Here is a 27067-nt window from a genome sequence, read left to right on the forward strand (position 1 = left end):
GCGTCCCTACACCACTACGTTACCTCTACCTACATGCAGGACATATGGTTCAAAAAACAGCTTCCCTCTTGCTTGAACCTGTTTTACACTGAAACAGCCCCAGCACTCTTTGTCATGTTATTCCAGATTCCCAGGAGCCCAATTTCTCCCTGTGTCACATCCCAGTAATCAACAATTAATCTGCATTGCACTCCAGCCTGGGCCTGAAGGCAGGGGTGGACAACTCTTTTCACAGAAAAGGCAATTCCCAGCATGAACATCATTTTGGCAAGGTGGGAGTGGATGCTCAACATCATCTAGAAGCAGAGCAGGGCCAAACGCATGGGTACAGGGGCTTGTCCTAGCAGCGAGTGCTGCTCAGAAACCCTGTGCCAGCCCAGACAGGAAAAGACAAGCTTAAAACAAGCTGACCCAGACTAAACAACAGAGCAATGCTCAAAAAGACCAGTCCCAGGACTCCCAGTGATCCATGGAGATGAGCAGCCAGGTGACCACAACCCTCTGCAGGTCTTCTGTGCTTGCATGGGTTCCCTTGGGGTGACCAAGGGACAGCATTAGCTGGAGACCTGCTGCCCTCTGTAGGTGTCTCTGCCTTATTTCCAGGTTGACTGGCTCCCAGGTGGCCCTCCAACGATGTCAGAGGGCTTTCCTGGTACAGATCCCCGTGCAGGGAGTGGAGGCTGCACCTGGTTAGGGTAGGATGGTGACGGTTGAAAGCACCACAGCCATCCCTCCCCATCCCAGCCTGGGCAGGCCGAGCCCCAGGGACTTTTCTTTGTGGGAAATGCATTTATTTGGTGATCAACTGAGAAGCAACCATCGATGGTCCTGCAAGGCATTCCCAGCATGTGGTCCCACAGAATGGCCACATGCCCTTGCTGTGAGGTCCAGATCCCCCATGCTCTCTTGGCAAGAACCTGATGGTTCAAACCCCAGCTGTGTTGAACCTCTGCCATTATGGTAGAGGAATGGCCATTTTTGCCTTTTTTCTGGTGATACAGAGGCAGCTCAGAAGGTCCAGATGAGATTTATCTGTCTACAGGGCACATCTACCTTATAGCATTTGTGGTGCTCAGATTGACACAGGAGATCTGGGTCCCCAAGAAAGTCTGGAGGAAATTATCACTACAGCAGGCAATTTCCAGCTTGGGCTTTGCAAAACCATATCCCAGCAAGGACCCAGGCTTGGATCCACATGTTCCCAAGGATTCAGGAGTCTGCTGGAAAAGGTGCTGTACCCAGGGATGCTGTAGGATGTAGCTCTGGGAACTGGCAGCTTCGATATCTCTGAGTGTAAAAGAAAAGCCTCACTTCAACTGAGCAAAAGAAAAAAAAAATCATAGGTATGGACAGTGTTAGTGTTGCACAGGTTTACTTTGACCCATCACTTTTAATATCAGGTGTTCACTGCAGGTGGTTGGGGTTAGAGCCTCATCACTGGAAGCATCACTGCTCTCCAGCAGCAACCCCCTGAAGTTTTTCTGGATAAACACAACTTAAGATAAATTCAGACCAAAAAACATTCAAAACCCATGATGAGATTTCAGAGGGACCTGACTCCAGCCTTTCACTGGTGTCTTATAGCAGCTCATTTGATATCCATTACACAACTAAATTAAAAATAAACATTTACAGAAGAGGGAGTGAGTGACAGTGTGTGGTCTGTTACTGCAATGAGATAGATGTCCAGCCTTGGTAGCAACACCTCTGCTAATAAACTAATGCATGCTAGACCTTGTTTCTGGCCCTGAGGCCAACTGACCCTGCCTGGCCAAGTCCTTGCAATTAAATGCTCTTGGCTATCAAATCTGGGTGACTGCATCCAACTTGTCTGTTGGGAAGGGGCCCTGATCTTGCTCATTCCTGAGACACGTCCCAGGATTGCTCATCCCACATCAAAATCAGACCAGGGACTGTGTTTCACCAGGCTTCTGTGTCCATCCCCCAACGCCGTTCAGTTTCACGGGCATAGACCCAGTTTTTGTTTTGATGAGATGTTGCAGGAAATGTTGAACCACCCGTTTTCTGCTAAGAGCTTAAATGCAGCTGTGAATGTGTCAGATGGTTTTAGCATGAAGGGAACAGCTCTTCCATCTCCCCGCTCCATCTCCATCGTCAGCAGCCCCAGGAAGGGCGGGTGTAAGCCGTCGGGTGCCCACCTGCAGCACAGTAAGAGCTGATCACCAGACTGAGTTTGCATATGCACATCTGAAACCTGGCAAAAAAGGGTGCTGGCAATGAAAAAAAATGAAATCAGAAAAATTGCATTTGCATCGGGAACGTTAAAGTGCTGTTCTTCACTCTTTGAATCTGCACTGCTGCATCTCACAGGGCACCCGCTCCCCCCGTGCTCAGTGCTGTACAGGCATAGCTTCTAAATTATTGAGGGGTCTGAGGCACCCCCGGTCTGGCTGGCTTTTGAAGAGAGGTGGGAAATCCCAGCCCTGCAATGCATTTTGTAAGGCCTTTGTTGGATGCTGGACTCAGGAAAGGGCTGTAAAACTCTCCCTGATGCCCATGAGGGAGAGGAGGGATGGTTTAGGCAGGAGAAGAGAAGGATGAAAAAAAAAAAAAAAGGAGGTGTTGAGGGGGTTACTCTCACAAAAGCTGAATGTGGGAAGGGGCATGGATGGTTAGGTGTCCATGGCCAACCCTTAACCCTTCACATGACCAGGTTTGCAAACACAGCCATTGGTCCTGAGACACCAGATGTGCAATAGCTGCACGTCGGGATGGATGTGTGGGATGCTTTTGAGAGCTGTCCTCAGGCTTCAAGGGGTTAACCCTCAGCTTCTGGTGAAGGGAAGAAACCCCCCTCTGTCCCCTGCCTTTGCTTGTGGCCCTGAGTCAGACAGCAGCTGGGGCACGTGCCTCTATCAGTCCCTTCTTGGAAGCAGTTAGAATCGTTTCCAGTCCCACTGGGGCAGACGGAGGAGCAACAGGCATTTTCCCAGTACAAAAGACAGGCAGAGGCTGGTTTCTGAGCTGGTTTCTGCCTGGGGATGGATGGTGCCAGCAAGCGGGTACTAGCCACGGTGCCCTGAGATACCCACCCCAGGGCTTCCCGGAGATACTGATGCAGCCTTACAAAACACGCTGACCCCTGGGCAAGCCGTGGCATCTGGAAAACGTTATCCCAAAGCTCTCCGGAGTGCCAGAGGACCCCAGGCTCCTTGGAGAAGGGCTCATAGCTCTCCGTGCCGTGCAACGGGAACAGCCGCGGGGACACAAGCCCAGTTCGTGTCGGGAAGAGCCACAGGCTCCTTTGGGAATACACCAGGTCTCCGGGCATCTCCTGCAAGGCTTTTGGGTCCCTGCTCTCGACAACACCCCTTCATCCCTGTTAGCCACGCCGAGGGCATCGTTACCCCTCCTCCCTCATTTGGGTGCTGGAGTCGGAGGATGTTTAGGACCCAGGCTGTGCAGCTCCTCCCTTTCAGGTCTCTCCAGGGTTATTGCTTGGTGGGAGGTAGGTTCAGGGCTTGGTGGTATGAATGAAAGAGAGAGAGGAAATCTGGACTGAAAAGCTCAAACTGGAATAGCTCGCCTGTCTCCAGGCAACAGGCCTGACGCAACCGCTGGGAAAAAAAAAAAAAAAAAAAGTCCCTTAAATAAAAAAAAACACACACACACACACACACAGATTTCTGAAGCGAGACAGAGAGGAGGATGAGACAGTCTCCTGAAGGCGCTGGTGACACTGCTCTGCAAATACCAAGTTGGAGACCCAAGGTGGAAGGAGGGAGCCAAGATGTCCGTGCAATCTTCCTTCTGACTCGGTCCCTGGTAAGTTTGTTGCTTGCGTTGGCTTGGCAGTGCTGGGGCTGGGGGGGAGCACAGCGACGCTGGGGGGGACCCCGCGGCACCCAGGACAGGAGCTGTCTGAGAGATGCTGGGTGCTAGAGGGGGCCCCCGGCTTTTCTAGCCCTGCAGAAAGGGGTAGCAGTAAGGATCAGGTCCTTGGGGAGCATCGGGGTGGGGGCGATGGGGACCCCATGCACCTTGAAGTTCAATACCGGGGTCTGGTGTGCTGGCTACAACATGGGGGGGGTGGTTCTTAGGGCTTGCATTGTGCCCCCCACACCCCCTAATCTCCTGCCTTGCCAAAATCCCCCGGAGATGGCCGGCACGGTGGCTCCCAGTTGATTGGGACGGGCTGGAAATCAGGGCAGGGTTTGAGTCTTCCTTTACGATGAGGCGTGTGGATTTTGCTCTCAGCTGGGAGCAGGGTGGGGGTACTCACCACCTTCAGGGGGGAATTTTTCTGCACTGGATGAGGTGTAACAGGGAAGGGTCTGGCCAGGTTTCCGGACGATCACCTGTTGCTCCCTCTGCCCCCTCCCCAAGATTTGCAAGAGCCCTGGAAATGTTTGTGGGTTTGTGCAGCGCAGACATAATGGGATGAAGCGTGGTGGCCTGGCAGGGCGTAGCTACCTTCGATTTTTGAAGCAGGCACTGTGTGCTGAGCGGAGCAGGTTTCCACCTGCTCAGGTCTGGCCCTTACAGCTCACCTTAACACTGAGGGAGGGGTGAGGGGGGAGGAAAAAAAAAAATCACCCAGAACTTCTTCAGAGCCCTTTATAACAGCTTGGAGCTAATTGCTAAAATAATACCATCAGCCCATACCCCTCCCAGCACAAGTGTTTGTGAAACCCACAGCACTGCACCTACACCACCCAAATCACACACCCCTCAGCCTCTCCGGTCCATGCAGACTGTCACCTCTCCCGCAGCGGCTAGCCACGCAGGGTTTAGACACCCCTCCCTATTTTCCTGTGATGTTCCCTGTATTTTTCAGTGTTGCTCTGCCTTTCGGAGCTTTTCTACCTCAGGGACCTCCGTGGAGGGGGGTAAAATGGATGAAAACCAAGTGCCTTGTTGCCAGTGAGGAGTGTATCTGACTGGTACCATGTTATCGTGGCTTTGTCTGCTCATCCCCTGTATCCTATGGACTCCCCACTTTCCAGTGGGAACAAGCCTGTTTTGGCTGCTGTGGGTTTTCTCTCTGCCAGCCATCATTTCAGCGTACTGGGGTTGTTGTTGTTATTTGCATCTCGGGTCCCTCCGCTTCCAAATGCCTATTGCAGCGGTACCTCTTCATGGGGGGATCTGTACAACACAAAAATAAAGCAGAATGGAAGGGATCCGGCTTCTCTTGGGCTCTGGGCTTGCAATAGCTCCGCAGCCATTAGGTGTTTGCAAAATGTAGCAGAGATACTGCAGGAAAAAAAAAAAAAAAAACGAAACAAAAAAAAACCAGCCTCAGAATAATGTAGCCTTTCTAGGGGAAGGGAGTGGGGGTCTCTTTGCAACCAGCTTGCCTTAAATAATGTTAAATAGCAAAGTGCAGCTCAGCACTGGGAGAAGGCAGGTCTGAGTACAGAGGTGGTACGTGTGATCATTGCTCGGGCAGCCACCAAGGCGGGTAATTGGATGGGACAGGGAACTTGTAAAGGGGATTAAGGGATCACCGGGGGGGGGGTTGGCCCCACTCCCCCGATCACTTTAACTGGAAACCTCAGGGTCTCGAATGGGAGCTAGCCCGGGCGCTTGTCTCTGTAAGGGGTGAGCTCAGTTCTGGGCAGAATGAAGCCCAGCAAAACCAGAAAGAAGGGGTTGTTTTGTTTTGTTGTTTTGGTTTTTTTTTGTTTTGTTTTGTTTTTTTTTTTTTTTTTTTCCCTGAAAACACACCCTTCTGCCTTCCGTGCTGCATTTAGGGAAAAATAACTCCCTGTGGTAGTCTCCTGGGAAGCGAGCATTTCTCAGCCTGACCTGGCTCATTCCCAAGGCATCCCAGCACTTTGTATTACCCTGGTTGCACAGGCACAGAGGTCCCTGACTGCTCCGTCTGCTCTTTCCTTGCTGAAACGCGGTTGTGCTTGAGGTGGCAGCAGGGAAAATAAGGGAAGGAATTGGCTCTGCCAAGCCACAGGTCCTTTGGGGTCATTTCTGGGGACAGGTTAGGTGTGCCACTTCCAAGATTAGGTCCCAAAACCTGCTAGGACCCTGGGGCAGTGCATGGAGAATCAACCCTTGCCCATAATCTGCGGCTCCCTTCACCTCAACAGACCTTCCCAGAAGATGACTAGGGTGGACGGGGTGTCTTCACCAAGAAGATGTAAACTTGCCTTTGCTGCTGCTGCTTAATCCCCTTCTAAGAGTAATCATATCTGATTTTGGCTGATGGAATGAGAGCATTGACCCCGTCCAGCTTCCCAGTTTGCAAATACTGCCCACTCATCGGAAGACTGGTTTGCAGGAATGCCAAATATCTGTCAATGCCCATCTTCATGTAGGATTTCCACACAACCGCTGGAAATCTGCTGATTAGGGGGGCTGAGCTGGTCTGAAAATGGAGCTGCTAGGGTTGGTCTGAAGCAGGCAGCAATCTTAGCTCTGCTTCCTCGCAGGAGCCTGCTTGATTTTGTGCAGGGGACACAGGAGGGAGAAGTTGTAGCTAGGCAGGAAGGTACAGATGTATTTAATGAAACAGGTTCTGACTCTACTAGTGATGCTGGAGATCAGCCAGGGAAAAGTACCTTAGGGCAGGGAGTAGAAACTCGTCCCCTCTTATGTCTGTGTGCCTCTGCTCCTCTTGTCAGGCTGGTGGGTTTTCTGCAGCCCCATACTGCTGTCCCCTCCTCCCTTCATTGCAGCGTTTAGGGGTCTTTCTGGAGGTCATTTGGGCAGAAGGACATGCCAGGGCAAATCCTTACCCTGCTTCAGGTGGGGGAGCTCTGTGACCGCCTCGCCAAACACCTGCGAGGACATTGCATTCTGGATCAACCCGGGGGGGGGGTGGGCAGAAAGAAACTCGGTGTCCTCCCTGGGCTTTTGTCGTGTATTAGGCTGGAAGTCAGGTCTGTGCGGGTGTGAAGGGACACAGCCAACGTGGGCAGCCCTGCACGGAGGCCCGAAGGTAGAGTCACCAGACGTGGACTTGTGCTCATGCTTGTGATGCCCAGCTTGGTCGCTTCAGTGTCATCATCTTGTCCCTGGAAGAAGGGACAAGCTCACACAGCCCACCTGAGCGTGGCCAGGAGGTCTCCATGGCCATGATGTCCAGTGGGGACTGGGGGCTCTGCCATCAGCCCTCCAACCTTGCATGGGACACATGGACACAAGATCTCCTTCCATCCTACCCCAACCATGATGAGCAAGCAGAGATGATCTGAGCCCGACAGCACCAATTTCAGCAGGGGCCTCTGCCCTGGAGAGAGCCCTGGCTTCAGGATCGGGCAGATCTTTAGGCTGCTGGAGTATTCTCTTTCTGGGGGGAGAGAGGCTGAAGGTCACTTTGGGGTAGGCGAGAAAGGCATTTGGGAACCAGATCAGTTTTCTGCTGGAGCAGATTTCAGGTGCTATAGAGGGGGATTGGGTGGCTGAATGCTGGATAATATAACCCAGGGAGATTGTCTGTTCACTGAGGCTGTGGGACGGCCGGGGGAGCAATTTGCTCTCTGTCTCCGTAGGAGCCCTCTGCAGAGCAATGTGCTGCAGCTGTGCTGCTTGAGGGGCTGTGGCAGGGGACCCCAGGGTGAGGAAGAGTCCGAGCTCACCAAAACCCACACAGCACGGCAGCTCCCTTCCCGAGTGAGGTCATTTTAGCATGGGGAAAGGAGCGATCCACGTGCAGCCTTCCTGAAAGGGAACCACCAGCTCCGGGGAGCTGCAGCCTTGACCCAGATGGGTTTCTCCATTCTCCTGACCAGGACCTCAGCGTGCCTGCTGCCCGGAGGATGCTCGGGAGCCTCCATCCACCACCGTGCAGCAGCTGGAGTCCTCCCTTTACTCCATTGCTATGGCAACCCCCTCGCACAAGCATCTCCTCCTCGCTGACCCCTCTGACAACCTGCTGCAGACCTCTGGAGGGGGGGGGGGGTCAGCCACCCCCACCCCATCCCTGTCTTTTTGCCATGCCGAGAAGGAAAGCAAACACAGCTCTCCCTGCACTGGGTGAGCACCAGCCCCTCCACCTCTCCCTCCACCTCAGTATTTCTTCAGCCCACCGTTTCGTGCTCAGGGTCCTCCTCAGACCCGCAGAGCTCAGTGGTGGTGTTAGCAGGGGCAATTTACTCTAAGGATTTCTTTTGTAGGATCAGGGGGTTTCTGCAGGGACCACAGGGTGACACCTACGCAAACCCAAGGAACAAATAACTGCAAATGGTCAGGGGAACTGCATCCCAAACTCTGTGGATCATAGAGGGTGTCCCTGCACTGATTATAGTGAGAGCCTGGTCACCCAGATGAGATGGAGAGACCTGAAGATACCAGAGGTGAATTCTGTACGTGTCTGAAGATCCTCAGAGCTTTTTTATTTCTGTTTTTCTTTTTCCTTTTCTCTTGTTCCTTTTTTCAGTAGCATGAATAGCCTACTCAGTGAGAGGGAAACTGAGGCATAAAGGGGGCTGAAGTGCTTTTTGAAGGTCATTAACAGGCTGAACCATTACCTCTGCCCTGTTTAACCCATGCCAGAAGTGTCATCCATGGGCTATGTGGGCACCCCTTCACCCTGCAAAGGGCTTCCCTCAGCCTGGGCTTTGTGTCATATTGAGGCTTTTATTTTTATTCTTCTCAGAGACTAGAGAAGCAGAGCAATACAGGCTCTCACAATCACTGCTACTCCTCTGCAATAAAAAATGGTATTACAGTAAGCTGAAGTCCACCAGGAATAGTGAAGGCAGAAGAATAATTTGCTCCCCACACCTCTGCTTTGGCTGATTGTTTTATTTATTCTGCTTTTTCCTTCCCATTTCCATCCTGAGTGTTTCTCCCTTCTTTTTTCGCTTTCTTCCTCTAGACCTCTTGCTCCCCAGCATGTGACCTGCCGAAGCTCCGCGTGCCCTTATTTACAGCCCTGAATTTAACAGGCTGTACCTGTGCTGCCCTGGCCCGGCACACACCAACCAATTCTGCTTCATGAATGCCTCATGTTCAAAGCTGACCAGGGCACAGAGAGCTGAAGGGGAAAGTACAGACATATAAAACTTCTCAGGGACGCAAAACTCCCACAGAGTAAAAGGCTCTGCCTAGCAACATTTTGTGCAATTTTCCTTTTGACCATGAGCAGCATCTGACTTATATTGTTATCCACCATCAGAGACGATAAAGTGAAGCTTTTTTCACACCGCTCTACACCTCCCCTTGCCTCCTAACCCCATCACACTGGGTTTTACAGGGGATATTCACATTATTCTCCTGGTCCCCTGCTATAATGCATGGGAAGGGATGTCCAAGGGTGTGTGATGGGGACAGGTCTTCAGCATCTGCTACAGGGTTGGAGGAACGGCTGCAGTGGGACGTTGTGGTGGCAGACTGTGCTGCTGGACCTGGTCTCTTAGAGCACAGGGCAACCCATGAGCTTCACAAGGTGTGTCTGGTGCGGGAGAGAGCAGGTTTTGCACTGCTGACCTATAACCATGCAAAAGCCCAGCCCCAGGGTATGCCAGCTCCATGACTCCTGGCGTGATAGGACTTCACACACAATAAGGCTTCACACACAATCCAGCTTGACAGTCCTGTTATTTCTCCATCCTGGACGTGTGTTTCTGCTAATCCCTTTGCATTATAGTTTGCAGGCTAGGTCAGTTAAGCTGTCTTCTCTGATGGTAACCTAGCTCAACAAAGAAACCAAAGGTTTTTTTGCTGTCTCAGTGACCTGACGTGTCCTGTGCATTTAGGATTGATAGGATTCACACAAGGGAAGGAGGAAACCCCTGAGCAAAGGGCCTTAGTGAGGTGGGAGAAGACCCTCACCCCATTTTGGTACTGAACTCCCGTTACCCCTAATTAAGTATGGCATGAACACCCTAAGCCAGGCAAGTGTGATAATTAAGATAAATCAAGGGTTAATCACTTAAACTCCCTTTCAGGGGACCAGCCTAGGGGAAAATTGAGCCCAGGGCAGGGAGACTGGGAGAATTCTGTTGACTTGAGCCAGAGACCAGGTTTGTTCCTGGGAATTAGGTAGCTCCGAGGCAGCAAACAGGTTTGTATTACAGCCTCACACACAGACATTTTTCACACGCTTAACACTTTCAGATCTCTTTTTCTATAGCAGGTCTTTGATCCAAGCCCAAGATATTGATAGGAAATTAGAGGCAGCTGCTTTCTGTCATTTCTGAGTTTGGACAGGCTGGGGAACAGACGTGCCTATTTAGGGGGTGTCCCTACAGAGCGAATCAGAGGTTTCGTGTTGCACCTGGGAGGAGGTGAAGGATGGGTTGAATCAGTGCTGCTTTCAGGGCAGAAAAATCAAATCCCTCCACAGCTGCTGGGAGGTGACAAGGGGAAACAGGAGATGGCAGTGGGGTTGTGGCAAAGGGGGTGCTCCAAACCACTATTGTGCTTTCAGAGTCTGATGTTTTAAATGCTAACTGAGCTGTATCCAGGTCTCAAACACCCAGGGCCTTTTCCACCTTGAGGATTTTATACATGCTGAAGACACAAGAGTTTGGGGGGGGCTCTGATCTGTAGCTGTGGTATTCAGAAAAGTCAGTCTTACAATAAAAATATTATCTTTGTTAGGGTTTATCAAACCCAGTAGCTCAATGTGGAGTTGCAGCAGACTCTATTGGGCTGCTGGTTTTGCCCATCCATAGCAATCTCCATCTCAGTGGACAGAAAAAAAAAGCTCAGAAGTGGGGTTTTTAAATTCATTAGGTGTTTTCCCTTATTGATTTCAGTAGGCTGGAGCTGAAGACAAGTTAAATTCATTGATATACGCTCAGCTCTGCAGAGCATCCATGCAAGATCTGACGCAGGACCTGACTCTCTGACAGGGCAGCCCTTTGCTTTCCCCTCCATACAAACTATTTTTCAACAGAAGAGAGAAAATAGTTGCTGATCCAGGTATGAGAGCTGTTGGCTTCAACCTGATATAGTATCTGTGTTTGCTCCCGCTCACCGTAAAACTCTCATTAACATAAATAGGAGCAGGAACAAGACCACAACATGACTAATTCTCCACCCCCAGACTGTCTGTGTGTATATTATCAACTCCTCGTTCAGCTCATGTGCCTGCACACAATTGTGGGATAAATCTTGCTCTTGGTGTTCGTTTTAAATTGAATCTTCTTACTGAAAAGGTTCAAGAGGGATAATTAAGGTCTGGATTTCAGACTTACACACGTCTTTGTGGGCGCAAATAGCAGGGGAAAGAATGGCTGAGTAATTCATATTGCTGTGGTTTAGTGTATCCTGCTAGAAAGCTGCATACGTCCTGGATGGTCTTTCTGGGCATGTTACCAGGCAGGCAAAAAAAGTATTTTGTTTTGTGTTCGATGTGTAGATGAGAGCTCTGGATCTATTCCTAGCTCAGCCATAGATGAGCATACGACCTTGAGAAAGTCTCTTATCTGATCCTACCAGCAAATGAATGTAGAAGCTGCCTGAACTTAACTCTTGCAGAGTTATTTGAATCCTCTGTCCCTCTAGGTCCCACATTTTGCTACATCAGCTTTGGGCACAGCTTCTCTGACTCCACAGGCAGTGGTTGGAGGAGAAGCTGGGAGCTTCTCTGTGCTAGTCCTCCAACAGGGTGTTTTCAAGGGGATCATTGGGACCATTCCAAATGGGCAGACTGGACATGGCCAGGGATGGAAACCACAAGTCCAAGTCTTCCTGAGCTCAGGCATCTGAATCCAAACCATGTCAGCACCCCAGCTTGGCTGGGGACCATGCTTCTGCCCTGAGCCTGCTGGACAGGAGGGAGCTGAATCTTATGGGTATATATTGGCATCTTTAGCAAACCTAGACCTACACAGAAATCGGTAAAACTGAGGGGGAAAAACAAACAACAACAAAAAAAAAGCCACTTTTCCCAGCTCTTCTTTCGATTCAAGCTCTTGGAAGAAGTTTGAGTTGTCTTACTTCTCCTGGTCCTGTTTTCCCAAGTGGAAAGATGTAGGTTTGCCAGCCAGGAAATCAGTAAAACAGCACATATAGACACCCCAACCCACAGCAACATCCACTGCTGTCTCCAGAGGACCTCGGGTTGTGTGATACAGCTCCAGACGCGTCTGTGAATGTGTCCTGGCCTCCTTGACAACCCTTTCATGGCCCCTTGAGTTAAGGCTGGAGATGTAGGTAACCAGAGCCTCCCTAAAAGCCAGAGCCTGTCTGTTCCTGCCCCAAAAGCAGTCAGATAGCTGAGGTGAGGTAACACTCCCCAGGAGCACCTTGGCACTGTGCCGCTCCCAAAGCCCTCGCTCCCTCCACTGCAGCAAGAGCTGTCTCTCCCTTCTCACTCTTTTTTCCTTCTCAAACTGGAAACCAACCCTCTGCTTTTCTTCTAGGTGTTCATCCAGAGCCGGCACAGTGCTTGAGCAGGAGCCACCACCCTGAGGGGCTGCGTTTTGTCACTCTGCAGGAGCTGGTCTAGCCCTGAGGGTTTCCCACCTCCGTCCCTGGCCCTTTGCAGCACATCCTTATGCTTTTTGAGTCCCAGAGAGGATGTCTCTACCCAAAATCCAAATAGAAGAGGCTCTGGACAGCGCAGAGAGTGGCTCTGGAGGTGCTGCTCCTCCTGATGACCACCTGAGGAGCCTCAAGGCATTGACTGAGAAGCTGAGACTGGAGACCAGGCGCCCATCCTACTTGGAGTGGAAGGCGAAACTGGAGGAGCAGGCATGGAAGAGCTCCCAGCCAACGGGAGAGGAGGAGGAAACTGAGGCCAAAAAGGCCATGGGGGAGCCTGTCCCCTTGAGAAAGGTGCAGCTGCATCTCAATGGGAGCCCTGCCCAGGACAAGGTGACTCTTACCTCAGGGAGAATAGGTGGCTTTGAGAGCATCGACGAAGCTTTGACGTGGCTCAGGAAGGAACTGGTAAGTGGTTTCCTGTCTCTGTTAGATAGCACAGTTTTTCAAGAGTGGAAAAAAAAAAAAAAAAAAAAAAAAAAGAATGAGGAAACAAGCAACTCCTTGTTCCTACCTGCCTTCAGCCCCAGGTGAAAAGAAAACAATCAATCATTTCATTTTCAGTGGCTGGTGGGAGCAGAAGCAGCTCAGAGAAGGGAAAAGACACGTGTCAGAACACCATAACCTCAGAGAAGGAGCTGGGTCCATCTCAGCATCCCTGCTGCCATCCAGCAAGCTGGGGAAATATGGTTGCACTGGTTAGGACTTTTTAGCAGTTTGCCCATTCCAGTGCTTCCCTAATTACACCTCAGCACTCATATGAATACAGCAGGCATGAATACACCATGAATCCATGGACACTGCTGGTGCAATAGCTCATCTCTGATGGGGATGGGGAAGGAATGCTTCGTCAGGGCTGTAGGAAGGAAGGATGACTAGATCCATCCCCTGCATCTGCCTTTGCAGCTGGTGGCTATTGGTGGTTTAAAAACTCCCTCAGCAGGAGAATGTATGCTGACCACTGCATTTAGCAGTCATTAGCCAATCTAACTTCCAAGGGTTTGCTTAATTCCCTCTTTTTCTTTTTTTTTAACCCATAACTCCCTAGAAGGTCTTGTGATAACCTGCTTCCCCCAAGTCATTTCTACATGGTGAGACCAAGTGTTTCATTTTACTTCAAACTGTCGTAGAAACCCCTTGTTCTGACCATGTAATATCTAATGAATAATATTCCTTTTTCTGTTGTATACATGAGGCCAGAACTTTATCTCAGACCCCTCCTTGTCCAGCTCTTATATGTTCATCATCTGTTGGCTCCTGTTTCATTAGAAGCCAGCCCACATTTCCATCATCCTCCCATCCCAACCTTGGGCCCTATCTTACACATGTGTTTATTTCTGGTAGTTATGAACTGATAGTTTCACAGAGAGGAAGACAAGACAAAAATGCTACACCTATGCTAGGAAAACACACAGAACCAGGGCATGGGTGCTGGAAGCTTATATGTTGTGCTGCTATCGTGGTCTTTGGCATAAATTTGGCCTGGGCCAACTACTGCTGATGCAGGCAGCTCCCAATCCAGCTCAGGAGTCAACACAGCCTGGGGATGATTCCCAGGAGGAAGCGTGGATGCAGCACATCTTTTCTGGATGCTAGAGGAGATCAATAGAATGGACATGACCAGATCAGGGCAGCTGTTTCCAGGGCTGGAGAATGGACCCCAGTGCTCTTCACAACTGTAGGAGCAGGCAGGCACCAAGACCACACTTCCCAGTGATGCTTCCCTTCTCACCAGAATGAAAAATCTTTATTATTTGGCCCACGTGCCTGGAAACAACTCATGTCAGGTGGCTTTGTTTCTGTTGCCCAATTGGAATTTTGCCTGTGAGTCCCACCAGCATTTGCAACTGTATTGACAGCAGCAATATTTGCCACAGGGTCCCAGGGGACTGGGACATCACTTGTGGTTCGGATGCACTTGTGAAAATGTTCCGTTTGCAAATGCTTTGCTTTTGGTAAGCACTGAAAGTCTTTGAGGAAAACTTCCCATGTGCAACAACGAATAATAGTTTTTTTTAAAATCCTCTGCAATGTTTGCTTCAAATAATATTTATTTGTCAACTTTTTGTGGTGCTTGTTGTATTCACCCAGCTAGATTGATCTCTAGAGAATTTATTGGCAGAGGTGGTTCTGGATGTCACAGTTTTGGTGGTTGAGTTGTTTCTCAGCACCATGGCTTTCAGAAGGTGGGTGCAATGCTTTCAGGAATCCAGGACTATTAGGAAGAGTTTTGAGCTGATCTCCTAAAATCACTCAGCACTCTGGAGAATCTCAGCTCCAAATCTGAGAACTGAGTCTGGGTCCATGCTTGAGATGTGATGCAATCTTAAATTCATAGTGCACTTGATGTAAACCTCAAATCCCATCACGCCCAAAGACAGTAAGAAGAAGATTTTCCTTCTCAAAGCCCTAGATTTTAAAAGATTTGGTTTGTTCTTTCAGTTTCTGCCCATGATAGAAGTATAAATTGTTTCAGAGCCCAATTCTACTCCTTAGACTGGGGTGTGGTATACAAACCACCATCTGACGAAAACTGAAAGTTTAAATTAAAGAAGAAAAAGGGCAAAGCAAACCCTAATTGTTCCTCACTTTCCATTTTCCTGCCTCTTAATTATACCGGTCTTTGCTGTATCTGGACATGACTCATGTAATTTAGAACAATTTCCCCAAAAGAGAGACCATGTATTTGACTGACCACACAGCTAAATAGCTATGTTGGAGGCACTATTGTTGGGTAAGAGCTGCCAGCAAACAGTGGGAACACAGCAAAGCCATCCCATCACAGGATGTTGGAACAAAAAGATGCATTTCACATTACATTTCAAGGGTGAAATCCAGTTTCTTTTCAAATAAATGAACAAGCTTCCACACATCCCAACACAGTCAGGATTTTTCCTTGTTTATCTCCATGTTGTCATAGTAAAGCAACCAGGAAGGCTTCATAGCAAGATATGGTTATGTCTAAGTTTATATATTTACTTAAGTCCTGAAAGGGCAGCATCCCTAAGACAGTACCCTGGTTGGAGCAGCCAAGAGGGACACTAGCACCCCACAACTTGGGTAAGGTCACCCTAAGCAGGAAATCAATCCTTCCAGCCTGATTTAATGTAGGAAACCACAAACCTGGGAGCACCATGCAACCCAGCCTTGCCCAAGCAAGTGTTGCGTATCCTGGGCAGCTTTCTGAAGATCACCCAAAAATGATCCAGTAGTCATAACTGAGGTGAAATCTGCCTTTGCCACACTGTCCTCTGCTGCAGAGTGAAATCTCTCCCATTCTACCCTTCATGAGAAGTCAGTTTAGAGCGTTTAGAATTAATCTAGCCAATGAAAGGGCAAAAGCTGGTGTATGTAGAGATTTCTACTCAGGAAATAAGTACACCAGCCCGTGTCCTTACTGAATGAAATGCAACAATACAGGGTGTGCAGCTTCATCACTCACACTGTGCAACCCTCATCACAGCTACCGGCGTGTTTAGGCTGGGTTATTTCAATAGCATGGCCCCAGCACGGTCTTGGCTTGTACCAGACAGCACCCTGCCAAACAGTTAGAGCTTCAGGAGTTTGCACATGCTGGGGACTGTTCCCAACAGGCAATTTGTGCAGGACCACCCGATTTTGGAATTAACTCTATCCCAGCCAAAACCAGTAGAGGTAGCAAAGCGATTTTAGTAGTATTCATAGGCCCAAACTCCCCCTTGGTCATGGTACTACAGAACAAGCTATGGCATGGGTTAGTTGCTTGGCCAAGTGATAGACCAGGAGTGCCCAGCTTTAAAATTAAAGTTAACTGTAAAATCTGAAGCAGTATTCCCAGTTCACACAAAAGGGGTCATCCAATGCTGCAAGGAATTTGCCTCCATCTTCTCCAGAGTCTGCTCTGGTTCAAGTTCAGCCAGGCTCAGGTTCCTCATGCTGAGAAGGGAAGGACAAACCCAAGGTCTTACTGTGCATCTGCTGTTCTTGGTCTTTCACCCCACACGACCTGTCCCAGGACCTGATTCTGCACATCAAGTCCTGGCCCTGGTTTATAGGACTGACATATGCCCACTGAGCTCCAGCCAGCCACGTCAGCTGGGACCTGCTGAGAATCTGGCCCTGAGAAGATGATTTATTCAGACATGCAAACTCCTGCTCTTGTTTTTGCACTGAGAGGCTCTGTGTAGGTGTAGGAGCAAATTGCAGCACTCAGCATGAGCTGAACTGCCCTGGGGCTGCAGCGCTTCCCTCCCCAACTCCTCCTGCCTCTTCTTTGCCTTCAAGTTTGCCTTTGTGCTGTCAAGTGTGGCTGCTCTTCATCAGTGCTGAAAGTAAATCAGTCACCAGCCAGGGTACGGTGACAGACCCAAGGATCAGAGTGGTCAGACTGTATTTTTTTATTTGTTTATGAAAGTTGTCAGAACAAATGTTTACATGTTCTAAAATTAAGCCCTCAGAGTCCTCTTCCTCCTAAATGTGGTTAAAGAACAAAACTTTGCAATAAACTGGGACATCTTAGGACAGCTCTGACTTTGTCCCAGTAGGAAAACACACTTTCCATCTCAAATTCACCATTATGCACTGAAATCTGAGCCGGAATGAAAAAAAAACTCTTGAAAAGGGACACAAATGTCTGATGATCTCCCCTGGGAAATCGTAAAACACCTATGTCCTGTTGATCAGACATTTATTATGAAATATTAACTGTTATTATCTCCATCTGGGATACTGATATTGGCTGAACAAGTACTTAAGCGAATTTAAACAACGATGTGGCACCAAAACAGTGTTGACATGAGCCTCGTTGCAGACTGCTCTGTGATTGTTCAGAGGTAGAGAGGAGGAGTCTAGAGCATGGATATGGTGATGGAGACTGGCCTGAGCTGGGAGTCCTCTCTGCTACATAGCAGGTCCAGGAAGGATTTTTCTGTATTTTTGTTTAAAGCAGTGAAAGGACATGGGCAAAGGCACCAGAGCAGGGTTATGCCTACTGTTAGAATGCTAGAACAGGGGCACGGTTTAGGCGTTACCACACAACAGGACTGCCCCTGAGGGACATCCACCCTGTTTGGAGAGAGAGAGTTTCATGGGGTGGATGTGGATTTATGAGTGTAGCAGAGATGTAACTGCAGCTCTGAGAAATGATGTGCTCTTTTCCTATGTAAGCCCACGTACAAGCCCACTGAGATGACCCTCAGTTCGCCTCACTCAGATGTTAAGCTGCTAGGCTTTTCCTCTGGCAGTGGGCATTCTCCTAGGTATGGCACTCCCAATCCTCAAAGCATTTTAGCACCCCTTAATTTAACAGAAAACATAGGTAACTACCTCCCTCAAGAATGGTCAGATCACCATTCTGAGGGAGTCAACACAGACTAAACTCAGCACTGAAGAAACGTGAGATTTGCGACCCAAATCAGGCTCTACATGTGTCAGCTGGCAAAGGTATCCTGGACTTTGGTGGTGTGTAAATCCCAGACACCACAGAAAGAGATTAGATACCTCGTCTGGGGCTGTGGGTTGCACCACAAGGGCATGAGCATCTAAAATTAGCCATGGTAGGGTGGCACCTGAGCACCTTTGAAGATGAAGCCTCAAACCAAAACACAGACTTAACTGACTTCTTTGAAGCCTTTGTCAAGGCTCTAATAACTGGCCTGTGTTTCTCTGTGTTTGAATCCAAGCAGCTGCACTCAGTTAGGAAAGCACCAGTTTAGATTTAGGTTTCTTTTGATCTTTTGTAAATAAAAAGGACTAGCCCCATGGGAGCAGCCACTTCTCCAGAGACCATCATCCTGAGCTTCATGGAACACAGACTGGGATGCTGTCCATGGGGCACTTCACTTTTGGGAAGGGGTCCCAAGGAGCTCCACACCTCCATGCCATGAGGTGCTTTCAGCTGATGCATTCCCCCATAGCAGCACAAGGAGACGGACCACTGGCAATGGGAGCATTACTGGTCTTCCTCTCCATGACCATATGATTAAGGCAAACTTGAACACAAGTCTGGGCTACACCCTGAGCTACTTCTACCTGTTTGGTCTAAGTGATCTAGACTGGACAGCAGGCAAGGATGCATCCAAAACTTTCTCTCCCTCTCTCATATTAAAAATCTTTGGGAGATTCTGAGGCTCAGTCCAAACAGAAAATCCTTCCTGGGTTCATAAGACTTTGGGTCTCTGTGGTCCAGCTTTGTGATTCAGCCTAGGAGCTGCAGAAGCTCCTCTGCTAGGAAGGACCTAGATTTGGTTCCCCCTCCCACCTGGGGAAGTTCAAACCAGTAGCTTGTCCATCCCAACAACGAGCTCCAACTGTGCAGATGAAAAGCAGTTCTTTTCCTGCAGGAGCTGGGCGTGCAGAAAGAGGCAGAATGTGTTAAAAAGTGGTTTGTGTGAGCAAGACATACCTGAGGCTGTTCGTGCATTCGGCATGTGAGACTCGAAGGAAGTAAAATGCACAGCTTCTTCTGGGTGCTCCCCGTGGGTTTCTCCAGGACATTGCACAAGGCATGTGGGATCATGCTGTCGTCCCACACAGATAAACAGGTCCATCAAGTTACACTGTGGTGACTGACCCTGTGGGTGAACTGTGTAAACTGAAAACCCTCAACTTCCCATGATGTGGCACCTGTAATCCCATTATTTCTTTCCAGGAAGCTCTGTGGATCTTTGTTGAGCTGACAGTGCTCTTTTTAAAAAGAAAACATCAATTATTTCTAGGGATGGTTTGGTCCTCATCATGGGATGGATTGAATGCTTCTAGTATCCATGAGGAACCTCTGGGAAAGAGAAGAATGAGAATTTCTGGACTCAGACCCAAATTCTGCTAATATTCTAAGTGGTTTTGAACAAAGCACAGCTTGATGGAACAAGTCCACAGAGGGATGACAGAGTGCTTGCATCTCAGGCCAAGCCTTGGCGATGAGCAGGAGTGAGAGAGGCTGTGCCTTGCAGGGCAGCCCACCCTTCCTGCCCACAGTGGGGCTTTTAATGCTCTGCTCCCCACAAAGCCATCACCCCATGGCCCTCCATGAGACCTATCACCATGTAAGGCACTCCTGAGCCCTCGAGAAGCTGAGAGGGCCTCCCAAGGGGCATGACCAGTGGCAGCCCTCATCCCCTGTGCCATCTCCATATTGTACATGCCATCCTTTAGTCAACCATTACCAGGCTTTGTTCCTCGCCCCTCTACTTTTATTTCCTGGAGGGCAGAAAAGGCCTTTATCCCCTTGGGAAAGCTTTGGCTGATGGTGCATATCTGACAGGTCACCCTTGTTTCCCAGTTCAGCCCCAGAGCAGAGCCGGACAGGGCTGTGTCTAAGATGGTGTCACAGCCTTGGTGATCGAAGTGGCTGGGTGGTGGCTTTGATCCACGTCACGCTGCCCCCCACTTTACAGGCCACGTGGCTGTGGAAGGGGCTGGTTTGGCAAACACCAGGGTCAGCAGGTCCAGTGGGGGTCAAGAAGAGTGACGGGAGATTGAGCACCTGAAGGACACACCCTGAAGGGCTTTATCTTCCAGACTGTGTGAAATCAAGACGGCTTCCTCAAAAGACAGGGAAAGCAAGAACCAGTCAAAAGCAAGTGGAAAGCTGGCTTGCAAGGGAAAAACAGCAATCTCCAACTCACATCCCTTTCCACAATAGCCTTGTAATTCATTTTTAAAACCTTTCTGATGTTGGGATTTGGTTTTTTTAATCCCACATTCCTCAAAGCCTTTAATGAACGCATGTGTTGACATTTCTTATGTAGCTTGATAAACTGACAAGAAAGAACCACCAAGGGTCAGTTCAATAACACTCACGATCGCCTTCCTGATAAAAAGTCAAGTTGCAGCATTCATTGTGAAACAAGGAAAAATATAAACAATTTTTTTTTTTTTTTTTCATTGCAACTCGTGGGAGAAGAAAAGCCTGCCGAGTGGTATTACTCTGCTGGGGGCACAAGCTACAAGGTCTGCAAGGAAAGAGTGTTTTTTTGAAGCAGGTAAATGGCCACAACCCTGCCAACAATTTGAGAGAGATTTCATGAGGGAGAGAGAGAGAGAGAGTTTTACTCTGAGATTTGTACAAAGGTGATTTAATCCTCTTCCGGCAACCAAGCTGGAGTCAGATTGCCAGTGAGAGCACCAGTCAAGGTCCTCCAGGATGCCTCCATGGTGCAGGAGTGAGAAAAACCCTGCTTGGCTTGGATTAACTGTTATTATACTCATGTCAGCTCTCCGCTTAGGCTCTAAGCACAGCATTTCAAAGGCCATCCCAACAGCTGCGGAAAAAAGCTGGAGCAGATCCAGGCTTTCCTCCAAGCCCTTCAACCTCCTAAGGTGGCTGCTTCACCTTGCTGTGAGACTGGCAGTGCTGCCAGGGGCGATCCTGATGTCTTTGGAGGCATTGCCTGGAGGAGGAGGGATTATGCCACAGACAAGAAGAACCCCAAGGATGCTCTGGTCGACAGCCTTGTTGCAGCAGCCCATGCATCAGGCATCAGAAAGGTCTCACAGAAACACTGGGCCCATCTGCGGAGCCTCCCAAAGGGAATATTCCCACCTCCCTCCCCTTCTGCAGTTTGATGCATGAGCCACCAGGCCAGGAATAAATTTACCCCCCGCCCTCAGAGCTACATCTGTACTTGTAAACTAAACAGCTCATTTTCAGGCCTGGAGGCAAACTGGTATGGTCTGATCACATCCATGCTGCTAAAATCCAGACAAGATGGCTGTATCCCAAATGCCTACCAAGGATGAATTCATCTGTGTTAACTCCTAAGGAGTGTCTGCAGGGAATTGCTTAGGCCTATGAGAGCTGGCCTCAGCTCAAAGGATGCCAGGACCTTGTTTGTAATCAAGGGGAGAGACTTTGTTGCAATGCACTATTTAATGTATTGCTGTAGATGTAGTCTGGATCTGTTTCTGAGCTCATTCAAACCACAGGGAGCCAAAAAAACAGTGATGCAAGTTAAAGGAGTGAGGTAAAGGATGGATTTGGGGTCAGGGCAGCTCCACTGTGCAGCTGGAGATGAGCTCAGGGCATCGTCTCATGCACTGAGAAGTCAGTGAGGACAGCACATACCCAGGGAGACATTGGGAGGGAAAAAAAAAAAAAACAACAACAAAAAAAAATCATGAGTCTTGGTGACAAGGGGATCCTTCCAGTGCCAGTTCATGTCCTGTGATGGAGGCAACACCGGGGAAAGAGGCAGGACATCTCATGTAGGACTGTTTTCCAGCTAGTGTTGCTCCCTCCTTGTCTCCAGAACTTACAGAGATATTTAAGCCTCAGAGTTTGCTAAGAGTTCTTCATCTTCTCTCCCATCACTCCCTTTTCTTTGTGGCTTTTGTGGCTTGTTGCTTTTCTGTGAGGCGGGAAGCAGGGTGAGATGTGGGGACTGTATTCTCAGCATCTGCTGTTCTAGCTCTGCCTGCTTCTGTTACCCAGACAAAAGCTAATTCTTGCACCCAGTGCTCACCTCCTTCCTTCAACATCCCCGTTATCCTGTGGCAATAGATTTTCTGCTTAATTATAAGTTAGATTTTTTTTTTTTTAAAAAAAAAAAAAAGCAGCTCTTTTCTTTCATCACTTCTGAATCTTCCACTTTGTGAAGTTAGGTGCCAGGGGAGGGGAAAAAAATCCTCCTAAACACTTTGCTCATTAGCCTGTAGGATAGATGTTCTGTCTCGTGTGGGAAACCATGGAGGTCCCATCCCAAGAGCCACTTCAAATCAGCAAGATAAGCCATGGGGGATGTGGAGATCCACATTGCCGGCTGTCATGAACCAGCTCTGATTTATACAGACTAGAAACCCAGGCTGAGTATTTGGGTATCGGTTCTCTGGGGTTCTTTTAATTGGTCCTTTCCACCTCTAATTGTTACTTCTTACTATGGCAGCTCCTGTATGAGCAAAATTAATTTGAGCTTTGCTTAAGGTTGAGATGGAGACTCGGAAGCCTTGCTGATGGATACCTAAGCCAACAGCTTTGACATGTCTGGCTTTAAATCCAGTTTCCTGGTGCTCCTGAAAACCTGAGCAGGCACAGACCTCCTGAATACTACAAATTCACCATCGTGAGCCAGTGTTCAACTGGGATGCATTGTTGGCTTGGAAGATTCCTGTCTCCCTTCCTGTTCTTTGCAATGGCATAGCATCCCTAGCTGAGTTATGTTTCCCATTAGCAGGGAGCTGCATGATGAGCCAGTTTGTTGTGTCCTTGCCAATACCCTCTTCTCTCCCCACCCTCCATCTTGTGTTTCAGGCAGAAATGCGCCTGCAGGACCAGCAGCTTGCAAGGCAGCTCATGCGCCTTCGCAGTGACATCAACAAGCTGAAGATCGAGCAGACCTGCCACCTGCACCAGCGCATGCTCAACGACGCCACGTACGAGCTGGAGGAGAGGGACGAGCTCTCTGACCTCTTCTGTGACTTCCCCCTCATGAGCTCCTTCAGCCTCTCCACACCGCTCAAGCTCATCGGGGTCACCAAGATGAACATCAACTCCCGGCGGTTCTCGTTGTGTTGAAGGGGGGAAGAAGAGGGAAGGATGGGGGAGAAAGAGAGAGAGGACTGGGCAGCGCCAGGGCTCTCTCCGCCTGATGGCTGGGTGAAAAAAGGCCAAAAAGGAGCAAAGAGAACAGGATCAAACAGGGAACCCACAGCTGGTCTTGGTGGCAGGGTAGAGCAGCAGAGCTGGGCACTGGGATGGCCCAGAGATGCTCGTCGAGAAGACAGGACCTGCACGGAGGAAGCGTGGAGAGCATCTGAACCCAACACGTTCATTTACCCGGCTCCTTTGCAAAGTCCCTTCTCCTTCTCTTCCCCCCACGGTAACTAGAGGACACAGCTCCATTTGTGGTTGGTTGTACTCAAAAATCAAAGGAGGGGGTCAAAGATCAGCCACAAAGCAAAGTAAAATGCCTTCTCCCTTCCCCTTTATCTCCTCCCAGGCTAGAGATGTCTCTTCAGAAAATAAGTCACTCTCTTCCACGGATGTCTCCTTGGGCATCAGTCCTTAGCCTCTGCTGGCCCAAGTACAGGCTCCATGGAGCTATTTCAGGTGGGAAGCTGATTTCCAGTGGAAAGGAGCCCTCCCATCAGGTGAGGAACCATGGGTTAAATGATATGCAGCCCCAAGATGTGGTGAGAAGATGTGTTTGTTGACTTGCTCCATTGAGTCCAGTGTACTCTAGCTTAATTTTGCCTGTGGTATAGATTATGGACAAATCATGGACATATTTATATAGAGACTCCAGCTGGCCAGAAGTCGCCTGTGTGCCTGGAAGTTCTACCCAGAGCAATATGTGTTTCTGATCTTCTTGTCACCAGTAGCCACAAGACCCTGTGGTTGACCCTGCAAGAAGTAGATCAAAGGAGGTAACTTACTCCCAAGACATCTCATATCAGAGAAATCACCCCAGGCTGACATTCACCCAACAGCAGCACCAGAAAATCCTGGGTCCTCTGTAGCAACACACATCCACCAGAGAAAGGAACTTCAAGAGGAGAAAATGGACCTCTGTGTAACGAACATAAAGTGTGACTATAAGATTAAAGGGAAGAATATTGCTGCAATGAGCTTTGGACCTGCAGCAAACACATGGGATTCCCTCTCTGCTTGGCAGTACGTAAGATGGATGTTATATTTTCTTGCCTTTCAGTGCATATAGCTGCACACCTGCCTGTACATGGCATGGAGGGCAGAGACACCCGTGGTGTAGCCCAACAGGGGCAGGGACTCAAGACGTCTAGCCATGGCAACCTAGGGACACCTGGCAGCCAAGGCAGTCTGTGTAGAGGGAGTGCTGGTCTCTCTAGGCTCTCCCTTCTGTGCCAACACCACTCCTGACCACGTCAGAGTGGTAAAATCTCTCAACCCATCGCCCCAGCCTATCTCTGCTCTCCTCCACGTGCCCAAGCAGAGAGCTCTGCAGCTGAGTGAATGTGACTGTGTCCACGCAGCACCAGCCCAAGCCCTGGGGACAAGCAGGAGATGCAAGCCAGCACTGAGCTGAAACCTGGGTGGCTGTGTTGACGTGCCTGTACCTGACTGTGTCTGTAAGGTCTGTGTGTGTACATAAATTGTTGTGTGTGTGCGTGGGTCGGAGAAATCCCAAGCACAAATCCAGGCTGGGTGAGGAGTGGATGGAGAGCAGCCCTGCGGAGAAGGACTTGGGGGTGTTGGTGGATGGAAAACTGACTGTGAGCCAGCAACGTGCGCTCACTGCCCAGAAAGCCAACAGTGCTCTGGGCTGAATCAAGAGAAGTCTGGGCATCAGGTCAAGGGAGGGGATTTTTCCCCTCTATTCTGTTCTCATGAGGCCCCCCCTGCGGTGCTGTGCCCAGCTTTGGGTCCAGAGGAGGCCACGGAGATGCTGGGGGGGCTGGAGCAGCTCCCCTGGGAGGCCGGGCTGAGAGAGTTGGGGGGGTTCAGCCTGGAGAAGAGAAGGCTCCGGGGAGCCCTTCGAGCGGCCTCCCAGGGCTTAAAGGGGGGACAGGGAAGGTGGGGAGGGACTCTGGATAAGGGGGTGTGGGGATAAGATGAGCGGTAATGGCTTAAACAGAAAGAGGGCAGATTTAGAGTAGATGTAAGGAAGAAATTCTTCCCTGTGTGGGGGACCAGGTGCTGGCCCAGGGTGCCCAGAGAAGCTGTGGCTGCCCCCTCCCTGGAAGGGTTCAAGGCCAGGTTGTACGGGGCTTTGAGCAACCTGCTCTAGTAGAATGTGTCCCTGCCCATGTCAGGGAGGTTGGAACTAGATGATATTTAACGTCCTTTCCAACCCTAACCATTCTATGTGAGCCCGCAGGATGCCTCTCTCAGGAGTTGGAGTGGTGGGCCCATGTCTTTCTTCCCAAACATGACATGAACCAGAATCTGATAAGACTCTGACATAGCTGGGAAGATGCAATGAGGCTTCAAGACTTGGGGTTTCCACATCAAGCTTAGGTCAATGCAGAGAAGACAAATAACTCATCTGCCTCCACAGGTCTCCATGGAAGGAACAAATTAACGTCATGAAGGGGTTCATAGCCACATGGAGCAGGGGACTCTGGAGCTGAGTTCAGCCCTCTATCTCCTGTAGTACATAACCCCTCGATGTTGCCTCCCCCTCCACCTCAAAGCTCACTGAGTATCATTTCTTTCTTCTAAGGAAGAAGGTATTTTGTGCACTGGAGCACTGTCTATACCAGTAAGATTATCAGTGCCATGTCTGGGTGCTGAATCTTGTGCTGCCCATGTAGTGAAGGTTTAATTGGGTTGTGGCCAGACTGTCAGTTGGCCTTTGGACAAGACATCCAGCCACGATGTCGTTTAGTTTACTAGTACAGAAATAGCCTTATTTCCCCATAGACATCTTGGAAAAAAAATCTCATTAAAATTCTTCTTTGTTTACTTTTTTAATTAAAAAAAAAAAAATCAATTAATCTCCCACATGTTGATTTTCAGAGGCATTTTTAATCAAAATATAACAATGACAAATTTTCAGTGAAAATGATGCCTTGAAAGAGGGAGACTGGCTCTCTCTAGGATCATCTAGAGTTGACTATAGGGTGGACCTGCCTTTGGGCTCTTGTCTGGTAGCCAAATGCGGGAGGTTAGTACATGCACAGTCTGAGAAGGCTGTTATATGTGGCATTAGAAATATCAGCACCAGTGGCTGCTGCTCCATGTATTTGAAGCAGGGATCTACTGGACATTGATTCAAGGGTTGTCCACAGTCACCCAGCAGTGAGATGTGTTCCTTGCTGAAATTAAAGAGTGTGTTTGAGACCGGTCCATGTGAATAATTAATTACATTTTTAATTTGGATGGCCAGACTGGAAGACCACAGATTTCTCCAGGCTAACTAGAAGGCCAAGTTTCAGATTATTTTTTCTTGCCCCAAAAAGCTCAATGCAAATTTTGGATGGGGGTAGTCAGTCTAGTATTTCAGTTGGTTACATTTTGCTTTTACTGAAACAGTACAAAAAACTTTAAATTAAAACTGAAACCATTAACACCTCATTTTCATTCAAACACTGATTTGTAATGGACAGTCATATTTTCCCTGAAATAGTCTTAATGAAACTTTTCCACTCTCTTTTTCAATAGGTATCAGCCATTCATCCAGCTAGACCCAATCCCTGAAGTTTTAGTCAACCCAAAGCTCTACATAATTTCCAGCATGAAGAAGTTGCTTAAAAATGAATTAGCCCAGCTTCATTTCTGACTTCTTTTGGGTCAATTAAGAGGAAGCACAAAGTAATTTTACACATTTTAACTTACGGTCAGCTGGCCACTCTCCCTGGCATGGTCTGCTATGACATACTACTAATGGACAAGATCTTGGTCATCTGTCACAGCCCCAGCACAGCAACGATGAAAAGGGTCATTGCTCTTAGTAGTGTTTCATTCCTCACCCTTTTGGCACAGGGAAGTACTATCACATAATCAGCGAGTGATTTGTATTTTGACATGTCCCACAATTGCCTGCATATAATCCTTAATGAAATTCAATGGAGATATCATCACAAAAATGCCCTGATAGGTCCCACTTACACCAGCAAAGTCAGGGAATGACATGTTTAAGGACATAAAGACTGAATTTTCATATTGCCTCTGCTACACAATATTTCAACTACCCCAGTCTAACCTCTTTTATATATATATATATGGGAAATAAAACCATCTGGAGTATTCCCAGCA

General features: G+C 48.9%; 1 protein-coding gene across 1 annotated transcript; it reads left to right on the plus strand.

Moving 5' to 3' along the window:
* The first annotated feature begins 3420 nt into the window (after positions 1-3420).
* Positions 3421-27067, plus strand: FAM167A (family with sequence similarity 167 member A). The gene is made up of 4 exons (XM_042803468.1): positions 3421-3786; positions 12297-12825; positions 22643-24443; positions 26474-27067. The coding sequence occupies exons 2-3, from the start codon at positions 12454-12456 to the stop codon at positions 22904-22906; spliced, it is 636 nt and encodes a 211-aa protein (XP_042659402.1). The 5' UTR covers positions 3421-3786; positions 12297-12453; the 3' UTR covers positions 22907-24443; positions 26474-27067.

The sequence above is a fragment of the Tyto alba genome, unplaced genomic scaffold, assembly GCF_018691265.1.
Source record: "Tyto alba isolate M040663 unplaced genomic scaffold, T.alba_DEE_v4.0 Super-Scaffold_40, whole genome shotgun sequence".
Taxonomy (NCBI): Eukaryota; Metazoa; Chordata; class Aves; order Strigiformes; family Tytonidae; genus Tyto; species Tyto alba.